The sequence below is a fragment of the Mizuhopecten yessoensis genome, unplaced genomic scaffold (genome assembly GCF_002113885.1).
Source record: "Mizuhopecten yessoensis strain PY_sf001 unplaced genomic scaffold, ASM211388v2 scaffold11105, whole genome shotgun sequence".
NCBI classification, from domain to species: domain Eukaryota; kingdom Metazoa; phylum Mollusca; class Bivalvia; order Pectinida; family Pectinidae; genus Mizuhopecten; species Mizuhopecten yessoensis.
Genome location: NW_018408882.1, coordinates 175,661 through 188,486, shown reverse-complemented (window position 1 = coordinate 188,486; position 12,826 = coordinate 175,661). Strand labels below are relative to the sequence as shown.

Sequence of the window (12,826 nt, the reverse complement as noted above, 5' to 3'; positions counted from 1 at the left end):
AGAACTGCAGTATTCAGAAAGTTTAACACTTGATTGCAGGCCTGACTAATGCATTGTCTATTCCTGAAGACAACATCACATTTTATATATATATATTATATATGGTATGGGTCAAAGAAGTAATATAGACGGTATATTTTATATATAGATATATACGGAGTTAAGATATCTGAGCAGTTGTTCGTTTCCATACAATTTCACTTTTTTTTTTAATTATTTAGAATCATTTTGGTCCTTCCTAAGTGAGATATGTACAGGACATCCTGGTACATTTTTACACGAGTCTCGTCAATGATGGTGAAAAAGCATCTGACAAGATTTCAATGGACCATGATCGTGACCGAACTTCAAGATGTAAACATCGAATGCACCGCATCAATCTTAGCTAGGCCTACATTCGAAGTCACATATATCAAGCAAAAAAAATCAGTTGGTATGTTAGGATACCACGCGGATTTAATTTATAGAATATGAGTATCGAAACTAATAGAAAACACAATATTTCCCTGTCTACTATATTCAGGTAGGGAATACACAACAAACGTTTCGTTTTGTCGGCGAAAACCGACCAGGTGTGTATACCATATTGAATACTTACGGCGGTCTTAATCTCTTTGTTTGTAGAAATACGCCGATGGAACACTTTCGCAGGTTCTGTTTCAATTTCACTCTCTGAAGAATCATCTTGAATGCCGGTATCTTTAAATTTCACGTTCGAGTGTATATCTGTTTTCCATCCAGTCGCCATGTTGGATCTCCCATCACCGCCACCAGAGGGCGTGGTTGTCGAGCGTACCTTGGGGAACGTTAGCTTGCTGCTGAGCTGGATTCGTCGTGTCGTCTGCTAGCTAAGCGTTGTACATCGTCTATTTTATCAAATATTGCAGGATAAAAATAGATTAATCAGATCAAAATCGATAACTCCCCTGATTGATTCTGTAGCGTGCCATGAAGGATACAACTCTACTTGGCTTAACAACACAAATATTATTGCATAAATCAGAGTGGAATCATTTAGGTCCGACTTCGATGCGAGAGTCTAGATTCCAGTGTCAATCTTCACGTTTCTGTTGATAAATTTCTGACATTATTAATTAATTAGTCCGCTCTTCCATGTACAAAATATAGATCTAACATTGACTTGGATTACAAAAAAATGGCGGTAGGTCTACTCTAGCATATATAGATTAATCCGTGTAGCAGAATGAGATAATCAGCGGTGATGCTGACATGGTCGGCGATTATGATTTCATGTAGAATCTACATCAAACTTGTAACTTAAGAGTAATAAAATCTAATGTGTATTCAACCAAAAACGTTTCAGATTCAGCAGCAGTTGAACTGTGATTTCGATATTCACTTATTCGTTGCGTACGATGATGTTATTTCCTGTGACAGAATTTCCATGGAAGGTCGTCTGGATGGGGGAAGGGTAGAACAGTGACGCTAGCTAGGGAGAGTGGACGAGTGAAGTGACATCCAGGAACATGAAGCTGAAGGTTTGGCCAGCAACATAAATAGTGTGCCATCTTCACACCACATACCGTACCAACAGCACCAGTACTAGTGTCAACACCACAGTGTACATGCAGTTTTAAAAGCAATAGTGTTTGCAGCATGGACAAAGCTCCAACAGAAAATGGTCACAGACAGCTGTCAGACAAGTCCTTGAGTTCTTTTAGCGCCAATTTCTTGTTGCCACCACGACAAGGCCGATGCACTGAGATAGAAAGATGGTGATATGTACTGCAAAATTAAGTAATAACATAATCATGGATATTTGAGACAAAGAAGAAGCACCAGAAGCACCGCAGAAAATTGGTCTACAGCAGATTCCTGATTATCATGGATATCTTGAAAAGAATTTGCAGATTAAAAAATCTCAGAGAGACGGAAATGCAAGGCTCTAAAACTGTCGCAGTTCTTGAGTGAGATACCGACGGTATCCCTTCATGATGTTCACTGATTAGTACACTGCATAGATGGGAGAAGTCGTGGCGGCTAGAAAACACGTTTGAGCAACATGGCAACAATCTCAGAGAAACGAGTTTATCCTGAAGTTTGGTACATTCATGAAACGGACGCTTCATGTCAAACGGAAATGATTCAAGAACATTTGACTGTTTGAAAGTCATTTTTCTTTTGGTTGAGGGCAACTTCTTCCTTAGCAATTAGCAAGAAGAATGCCAGAGAAGTGATATGCGAACACATCATATTATAAAGGGAGAGTCGTGGGACGCTCAAAATATCTGTATGCTTGAAAGCAATCGCATTCAAGTAATTCGCGAGCATAAAAAGAACCAGAAAACTCACGACTGTATAGTTAACAAGGAATTATCCATCAACTCCAGATACATCCAACAGACGAGATAATTGCATCGACAACAAGGATACCAAATCAGGACTTAAGAAATCTTGCATTGTAGTCTGTCGCAATATAAACATTTGAAAGTCCAGTCAGTAAGTCTTTTGATCAAGATATGACTATATCATAACAACCTGAACTCTTCCCCTTCATTTGGAAGCGAACGTTGGATGTAACTAAGGAGGACAGTGAAGCACATTTGTCTTTCCACATGGCTTTGGCAATGATGTGTACTATCTTCTGGACCATTAAGATCACGAACCAATGTCTCTTAAAGGAGACGGGCTCCTCCTGTAATGTGCAGGAGATTAAACAAATCTGATGTATTAGGCATGTACTGAGAATTCTTGATAGCAGCATCACGAAGAAAGTCCTTCGGAAGACAAAGAAAAACGGAAGAGAGCTAGGCCAAGTACCGCTTGGTTCAGAACTAGCAAGGGGAACTGACTTGATGCGCAGCAAAAAGGCAAGACAAAGATCATCCCACATTAAGTAAGCGATGTGTTGCGGCCTTATTCTTCTTTTGGAGCAAAGAGGATAAGTAATAAGCGTCAAGAATAAATAGAATCGCATTTAATGTATAATATATAGGCCTTTCGGTAAATTTATTATAAACACTCTACTTTGTCAATTGATTCTACCCTGTTTAGTAAAAGCAAAAGCTGTCCTAGTGTCGTGAGTTGTTACCTAAGAAACTTTAACACATAATGTACTGTGTATCCAGTCAATATACCCGAGTCATATTTCTTTTGCGTATTAACCCATGTAATATGACCTATCAGCCCTGTGATTGGTTGTAAGTTTTAATTGTATCAATTGTGACGTCACGCCAAGACAAGTACATGACGTCACAGACTTACGCACTGGAGTCAAAATGGCGGCTTTTTACATTTCAAGGTTGCATGCAAATTGTCTTTTTACACGAATAAATGCCACAAATCTTGATTATGTGATAAAAAGGATCTTATACTCGTTTTCATTTTATATGAAATTTATGAAACTCATCACGAATTCTTCATTTTAGGAATAAAATTTAAGGAAAAATGGAATTAAAATCGTAGCTAGGACAGCCAATGTATTCTTATTATCATTATCAAATCACAGTCAATTAAAAATGCATTTAATCTTCAATACATTTGAAATTTTAGCCATATGTATATAGATTACAAACCCTTTCACATAGGGGAATTTAATGTTTAGGCCACTGATCAGTTTCTAAATTCAGTTTTAAATTTCCCCATCTACCTTTTTTCTAAATATTTTTTTCATTCATTCATTTTTTTGTTCCTCTTTAGAGAAATACAGAAAATGCAAATAAAAAATGCATGTTATACACAGTCTGTTATTTTAGACAAGATACAGCTCGTGCTACGCGTTTTACTAGAGTCTAATATTACATCCTGTCGTCTGCTGAGACGTAATAATGTGACGCAGCTCTCATGAATGAAGCTGCCAGCATACGAAACACGTTGTTGTCCTCTATAATAATAACCTTTATTTAACGTCGTGTACAATTGTCAACAACAAACATAAGCTCTGTAGAGCTTTTATTACAACGCCGCTAAGGGAACAAATGGTGTTTTTTGTGGTGGAGGAAAACCCACAGGGGGAAAACCACCGTGCCATCGGAGGGATAACAACTAACCCTATCAGACCTCACTCTCTTTTTTTCCACCACCGCTGGGGATCGAACCGAAATTCTTGGGAGAGCGAGTGGTCTGAAGCTCACGCTTGATAGCACACAGTAGTACAATGATTGTGCGCGTTAGCGATCACGGCACCCGAGGCACGGCTCTGTGTCCTGGTGTTGACGTCCAAATAGAATTATTCGTCTGGCATGTTGTCCAAGGCCAGAAATGTTTCTATACCACATATATCAAGTACTTCCGTCGCGAACGTGTCCCTTGTGGAGTATGTGACGTCACACTGAGTGACGTAATGATTAGTCAGGTCATTCCGTGTTTTCCCACATTTATTGAAGTTTTGTTGTTCAGTTTGCGTAATTATTTCGACACCAATCAAACACATTCTAAATCTGCTGTAGTATATAATAGGGTCTATAGTACATGCGGATATATTTGGGAATGTACGAATCTGAATCGGTCGAATTGGCGATCGTTGTTCATTCTTTCACGCCATTGTCTAGTTTATACGTTCCGATGGCGTGATTTATACATGATTTCATTCTTGTTTGGAGGGAAAGTCCTTTCCGGTAGTCATATGATGTGCGAGTATGTCCATTAAGTTGTACTTTTTTAGTGTTTCAAATGTAATCTTATGTAATCTTTTTGTTGCAGAGTATCCTTAAGATAAATAAACACACGTTTTAAAATACTTTCTTGGCAAGAGTTTCACATGGCATTAAATAAGTCTGTGTAGGAACTATAATTTTCGTCTATTTATTTCAACGGTGATACAAAATAGACCATTCTTCGCGATATCAGAGCGAGTGCAAGTTGGAAGGTCTGGGATTTTCTTTGCTGCAATTAAGATATTGTAGAAGACAGAGTTTATCGATATCATCTTCAATAAGATTCATCAGTTATGTGATATCAAAGATTTACTTTCTTGTGACCAGCCGGTCTCGAAACGTTGCGACATGTCTAATACGTATACTGTTTGTGTAGAAAGTAAAACGTTGTCGAATCACGCTCCTTGTTTCACATCCATAGAGGACAGACGGTGTATTACCTTTCTCTAAAGGTTGACATGCGTTAGAATATTTAGGTTCTTATTGTTTGATCCGACGCCAATAATAGAGAAGAATGAAGGTCGTCCCTATCTACAACTTTTGTGTGTAAGACCAGGACAGATCACTGGATATCGGTATTCTGGGGGGTCCGCGGGTTTCCTTAGTTTCCAGGTCTATCCAACTAAGTCTTCAGTGGAAAGTATTAACATCGGCATACATTATTGTACAAGATTTAGTAGTGCTGAAGGCAAATTTCCATTGAGTCGAATAATTTTACAGATATCAAGGAGGTTTTCAAGAGCATGGTGTGACAAGGCTAACAGTGTGATGTCATCGGCGAGTGTATGGTATGCATTATGCCAGTATAGCGGTGCGCCAAAGTTTGATTCGAAGGGGCGTTCAGGAGGTCGTCAACGAACATTCGTCCCTGTCTCAATCCGCGTCGCATATCGACCCAACGAGAACGGGCCCCATTACATAGAGCTTGTAAGACATGTGTACGTATTTTGAATAATGGTAAGTATATACTCCCATACGTTTTTGTATTACAGGAGCTTGTTACCCTGTATCGGCCGTCAAGATCACTGCGGTCGGAGTCAGAATATCATTGTTGTGTGTCCCAAAATCTCGTACTATGACCTACGGAAACAGATGCTTTGGGAGAGTTTCGGCTACGTTGTGGAATAGCTTACCATCTGCTATTAGGAAGTCAAATACCCTGGCCAAGTTCAAGAGGGAGATCAAAACTCACCTCTTCACGTCTGCATTTTAGAATCTTTGTAAAGACGTCATGTAAATGTGCACATTGCTTGTTAAATGTATGAAAGTGATTGCAAGCCTTTGTTGTTTGTTTTCACAATTATAACCATAACTATTATCCATATGTTGTAAAGCGCCTTAGAGTAATTTTACAAATTATATAGGGCGCTATATAAATGTTGTATATCATTATTATTATATGATACCTCTATTGTCAGTCTCACTGTATCGTTGTTCGCGTGAACCGTTTACTCTTGTAAAAATGATATTGTTAATCATCTGACGAAACACTGAAACCCTTGATGCTGCTCATTAGGGAATGTAAGAGGTTTTTTAACCCAAGATTTAAGTTGTTTGTTGGTGATACTTTCATAATTTATGTACAAAGTCCGTAGAATCGAAACAGGCCGACAGTTCTCTGGGTCTGATCTTGGTTTGTTTTTTACTTTGTATATCGGTATTATAATGTCCTTTTCCATATATCCGAGATTGTAGTACTTCTCGTTATGACGATGAGGAGTTTCGTCAGGTAAGTAAGGAGAGTTCGTCCACTATATGTGTATTGTTCATTTGTCAGTCCGTCAATTCTCGGCGCCTTACTAAGACTACATCAAACAAAATGTTTCTGTATTATTCTTCGCACGATTCGTTGTCCGGTTCTTGGTAAGTTATTTCCAGGTGAACTTCTTTGTATATGTCGAAAGTAAGAAAGGGATGCAGTTTTCCGAATAAACCACTTACAAACTGATTTTCGATGTTTTCTGGGTCGCCACACATTCATAGTTCCTTGCATCAGTTCGCTTGCTGCGTTTTGCACCGTCTAATCAGTTCCAATAATATACCTACGTCACTGTCGGCTGCTTTATCTATAGTTCCCTGTCGAACTTAGTTTCATAGTCTGTATAAGCTTTATAACAGTTTTATAGTCGATCTAAGTATCATATTGAGTACTTCTAGGTCTTTCGGCGTTCATCCATAGTTTCCTTCTTGATCGAGTCATTTTGTGTGAGGCTCTGACTTCTTTGGTCCAGTGTGGTTTTAACACACGATTATGTTCCAAGGAATACACGACCTATCATGTGCAAATGTTCTGTAAACCTCTAACTTACCAATTTACATATTGATCGGGGTACCGACTGGTTAAAGAAGTGGACTACTTTAGTTTTTGATTTGTTAACCTATTTTTTTTTGTCATCTTGGTCAATGAGTGCACTGTCATCCGCGTATAATAGGAGAGATTTAGAGATATAGTAGGAGAGATATAGAGATATAGTAGGAGAGATATAGAAGGAGAGATATAGAGATATAGTAGGAGAGATATAGTAGGAGAGATATACAGATATGGTAGGAGAGATATAGAGATATGCATAAATCACCAATAGGTATACCAAGTGGTAGATATAGAGATACATTAGGAGATATATAGAGATATAGTAGGAGAGATATAGAGATATATTAGGAGAGATATAGAGAGATATTAGGAGAGGTAAAGACATATAGTAAGAGAGATATAGTAGGAGAGATATAGAGATATAGTAGGAGAGATATAGAGATATAGAGATATGGTAGTAGAGATATAGAGATATGCATAAATCACCAATAGGTATACCAAGTGGTAGATATAGAGATATTTTAGGAGAGATATAGAGATATATTAGGAGAGATAAAGAAATATAGTAGGAGAGATATAGAGATATAGTAGGAGAAATAGAGATATAGTAGGAGAGATATAGATATTTAGTACATCACATGATAATTTCTAGGATAGCTATTGGATAACTACCCTTGTTCTATTTGGTATAGTTAGTATCCGCCCTTGACGACGGGAACTATACCTGGAGACGGGCACTATACCTTGTTTTTGGACCGCTGAGACTGCGGGAAAAGTAGCGTGACGCTAAGAGTTGCGCCCCTTCTCCTAAGGGGCGCTGTACATATTCTACTTTCACTTCATTGTTGTCGTCTGCCTAAATGGCTTCGAGATTCCTGACTGGGAATGCCGATTGCTTCGCAGAGGCTCAGCGATGCATAAAGGCGAAGCAGCCGACACAATTTGCCGTCGCAGTTCTTAAAGACTTCCTACTGGAAAGGGGAGCCGTATGTGACCTAGCGGTGATTCAATCCAGTGAATTAAACGGTGTTTTGGCGGATTTTTATGCCAATATACGCAACAAAAAAGGAGAGATCTACTCAAAAACTTATCTAAATGACATAAGGCAAGGTTTGCGGCGGCATTTACAAGAACCATCATGTGGCAGAGATTTCGACATTCCATTTTGTGTACACCTTCTTTCAAATTCAGTAACGACAACTCATGAATTAAAACTTCAAATGTTACGTTCAAATTTCCAGCAGTTGTTTCAAAATGATTAAATATGTTTTCAATGAAGTTCCTCATGTTTGTCTTTTTATTGTCAAATGACAGTCATGTGATGTACCGAATCTATTATGACCCTTTCCCTCGGGAACAGTTCTCTTATAGTGTTGTCTGGGGAGGTACAGTGCCCTCGCCTAACGGCTCGGGCATTATACCACCCCAGACAACACTATAAGAGAACAGTTCCCTCGTGAAAGGGCCATAATAGAATAATAGTAGGAGATAAATAGAGATATAGATATATAGTAGGAGAGATATAGTAGGAGAAATATAGAGATATAGTAGGAGAGATATAGAGATATAGTAGGAGAGATATAGTAGGAGAGATATAGAAATATAGTTGGAGAGAAATAGAGATATAGTAGGAGAGATATATTAGGAGAGATATAGAGATATAGTAGGAGAGATATAGAGATATAGTAGGAGAGATATAGTAGGAGAGATATAGAAATATAGTTGGAGAGAAATAGAGATATAGTAGGAGAGATATATTAGGAGAGATATAGAGATATAGTAGGAGAGATATAGAGATATAGTAGGAGAGATATAGTAGGAGAGATATAGAAATATAGTTGGAGAGAAATAGAGATATAGTAGGAGAGATATATTAGGAGAGATATAGAGATATAGTAGGAGAGATATAGAGATATAGTAGGAGAGATATAGTAGGAGAGATATAGAAATATAGTTGGAGAGAAATAGAGATATAGTAGGAGAGATATATTAGGAGAGATATAGAGATATAGTAGGAGAGATATAGAGATATAGTAGGAGAGATATAGAAATATAGTAGGAGAGATATAGAGAAAAAGAGATATAGTAGGAGAGATATGCATAAATCACCAATAGGTATACCAAGTGGTTGACATAAATAAAAAAAACAATGTCGGCGATACGTTGCACCCCTGTTTTACCCCTTGTGTCATACTGAACCAACCAGTAATAGAGCCAAATTGCTCTTAACATTCATGTACAACCCTGGACACCACAGACATAGACATACCCAAGCATGTAAGTGGTCATCAGGGATGTTTGTGTCATTGTTCCTTGTGTCCTTACTTTCAATGATGCCCGCTATCATTTCTTACGTGATTTAGATAATATAATCCCTTTATAGCGACATCGACACTCTGTACATTTTGTTTTCGGCGTCATGACATTAGGCAAGCTGGAAAGGTCACAGATTTGAGAAACTTTAGTATTAAACGGTAGAGTAAGACGTTATCATACGAGTTCACAAAGCATACATGCAGTCCGTTTCATAAAAAAATCCTAAAATGAAATATAACGACTTGGAGTTTATGCTTATCATATGATAATTTAATTTTGGCTTTTCCCAGATGATTACGTACATCACTGATTAAAAACAGACAACACAAAAAGTGATGACGTCGTATACCGCTATGTTTGGCGTGATATTTCTAATTCTAAGTCTAACACTGATTGGGAGTGTCAGTAATTACGTTGATTTCGCTACACATGCGAACATCCTCAAATGTTACTCTATTGCAGTGTGTGTTAATTTGATTTCTGCATCTTAGAATGAGGTAAAAAGTGGCATAATATAATAAAGCTTTTATGTAAAGAGTGATTTTAAGCAGTAAAATGCCCCCGTTTTATCATGGAAAAAAATGTGTGTTTTTTTTTTTATTAAAGAAATAGTTCTGAATACTGACATTTTTGTTGCGCCTGTATCATATTGTTATTAACAAGGCTCTCCTTCAACCTTAAACAAGGACATCAGAAATAGCAAGATATATCAGAATAACAAAAATTTAGTAGCTTTATATTGCATGACGTAAATTAAGGCTGCTAAACATTTCCTGAAGCTTATCGACACTCGTGATTAGACAGCTTAGGCCTGTGATAGTTATGTTATATCAATAATATCTATCTGGCAAGGAGTTGGTGCCATCAACACCGGAAATGGACTGGTACGAGATTCCTTCTGTAGTCATTGGATGTTTTAATCTTTTATCAGTCATGAATGATTGTCGTAACCTTGATGACCTTGTCCTAAGATCAATTGTTAGCGGTGGACCAATCAATGGTTGAAGTCGCAACCCTGGTGACCTTGTCCTAAGATCAGTTGTTAGCGGTGATCCAATCAAGTGTTGGTGTCGTAACCTTGGTGACCTTGTCCTAAGATCAATTGTTAGCGGTGGTCCAATCAAGTGTTAATGTCGTAACCTTGATGACCTTGTCCAAAGATCAGTTGTTAGCGGTGGTCCAATCAAGTGTTGGTGTCGTAACCTTGGTGACCTTGTCCAAAGATCAGTTGTTAGCGGTGGTCCAATCAAGTGTTGTAGTCGTAACCTTGGTGACCTTGTCCTAAGATCAGTTGTTAGCGGTGGTCCAATCAAGTGTTGGTGTCGTAACCTTGGTGACCTTGTCCAAAGATCAGTTGTTAGCGGTGGTCCAATCAAGTGTTGTAGTCGTAACCTTGGTGACCTTGTCCTAAGATCAGTTGTTAGCGGTGGTCCAATCAAGTGTTGGTGTCGTAACCTTGGTGACCTTGTCCAAAGATCAGTTGTTAGCGGTGGTCCAATCAAGTGTTGTAGTCGTAACCTTGGTGACCTTGTCCTAAGATCAGTTGTTAGCGGTGGTCCAATCAAGTGTTGGTGTCGTAACCTTGGTGACCTTGTCCAAAGATCAGTTGTTAGCGGTGGTCCAATCAAGTGTTGTAGTCGTAACCTTGGTGACCTTGTCCTAAGATCAGTTGTTAGCGGTGGTCCAATCAAGTGTTGGTGTCGTAACCTTGGTGACCTTGTCCAAAGATCAGTTGTTAGCGGTGGTCCAATCAAGTGTTGTAGTCGTAACCTTGGTGACCTTGTCCTAAGATCAGTTGTTAGCGGTGGTCCAATCAAGTGTTGGTGTCGTAACCTTGGTGACCTTGTCCTAAGATCAGTTGTTAGCGGTGGTCCAATCAAGTGTTGTAGTCGTAACCTTGATGACCTTGTCCTAAGATCAGTTGTTAGCGGTGGTCCAATCAAGTGTTGTAGTCGTAACCTTGATGACCTTGTCCTAAGATCAGTTGTTAGCGGTGGTCCAATCAAGTGTTGTAGTCGTAACCTTGATGACCTTGTCCTAAGATCAGTTGTTAGCGGTGGTCCAATCAAGTGTTGTAGTCGTAACCTTGATGACCTTGTCCTAAGATCAGTTGTTAGCGGTGGTCCAATCAAGTGTTGTAGTCGTAACCTTGATGACCTTGTCCTAAGATCAATTGTTAGCGGTGGTCCAATCAAGTGTTGTAGTCGTAACCTTGATGACCTTGTCCTAAGATCAGTTGTTAGCGGTGGTCCAATCAAGTGTTGTAGTCGTAACCTTGATGACCTTGTCCTAAGATCAATTGTTAGCGGTGGTCCAATCAAGTGTTGTAGTCGTAACCTTGATGACCTTGTCCTAAGATCAGTTGTTAGCGGTGGTCCAATCAAGTGTTGTAGTCGTAACCTTGATGACCTTGTCCTAAGATCAATTGTTAGCGGTGGTCCAATCAAGTGTTGTAGTCGTAACCTTGATGACCTTGTCCTAAGATCAGTTGTTAGCGGTGGTCCAATCAAGTGTTGTAGTCGTAACCTTGATGACCTTGTCCTAAGATCAATTGTTAGCGGTGGTCCAATCAAGTGTTGTAGTCGTAACCTTGATGACCTTGTCCTAAGATCAGTTGTTAGCGGTGGTCCAATCAAGTGTTGTAGTCGTAACCTTGATGACCTTGTCCTAAGATCAATTGTTAGCGGTGGTCCAATCAAGTGTTGTAGTCGTAACCTTGATGACCTTGTCCTAAGATCAGTTGTTAGCGGTGGTCCAATCAAGTGTTGTAGTCGTAACCTTGATGACCTTGTCCTAAGATCAGTTGTTAGCGGTGGTCCAATCAAGTGTTGTAGTCGTAACCTTGATGACCTTGTCCTAAGATCAGTTGTTAGCGGTGGTCCAATCAAGTGTTGTAGTCGTAACCTTGATGACCTTGTCCTAAGATCAGTTGTTAGCGGTGGTCCAATCAAGTGTTGTAGTCGTAACCTTGATGACCTTGTCCTAAGATCAGTTGTTAGCGGTGGTCCAATCAATTGTTGTAGTTGTTACCTTGATGACCTTGTCCTAAGATCAATTGTTAGCGGTGGTCCAATTAATGGTTGTAGTCGTAACCTTGGTGACCTTGTCCTAAGATCGGTTGTTAGCGGTGGTGCAATCAAGTGTTGTAGTCGTGACCTTGGTGACATTGTCCTAAGATCAATTGTTAGCGGTGGCCCAATCAAGTGTTGTAGTCGTAACCTTGGTGACCTTGTCCTAAGATCGGTTGTTAGCGGTGGTGCAATCAAGTGTTGTAGTCGTAACCTTGGTGACCTTGTCCTAAGATCAGTTGTTAGCGGTGGTGCAATCAAGTGTTGTAGTCGTAACCTTGGTGACATTGTCCTAAGATCAATTGTTAGCGGTGGTCCAATCAATGGTTGTAGTCGTAACCTTGATGACCTTGTCCTAAGATCAGTTGTTAGCGGTGGTGCAATCAAGTGTTGTAGTCGTAACCTTGATGACCTTGTCCTAAGATCAACTGTTAGCGGTGGTCCAATTAATGGTTGTAGTCGTAACCTTGGTGACCTTGTCCTTAGATCAGTTGTTAGCGGTGGTCCAATCAATG

At 39.2% G+C, this 12,826-nt stretch overlaps 1 protein-coding gene across 2 annotated transcripts in view; it reads right to left on the bottom strand.

The window, feature by feature from the left end:
* Positions 1-928, bottom strand: part of LOC110465911 (diacylglycerol kinase delta-like) — a 142,302-nt gene extending 141,374 nt beyond the window's left edge. For both annotated transcript variants that reach the window (XM_021522069.1, XM_021522070.1), the window contains exon 1: positions 599-928. In XM_021522069.1, coding sequence (XP_021377744.1) covers positions 599-748 — 150 coding nt within the window. In that variant the 5' untranslated portion in view covers positions 749-928. The remainder of the gene's footprint in view (positions 1-598) is intronic.
* Between the last annotated feature and the right edge of the window lie 11,898 nt (positions 929-12,826).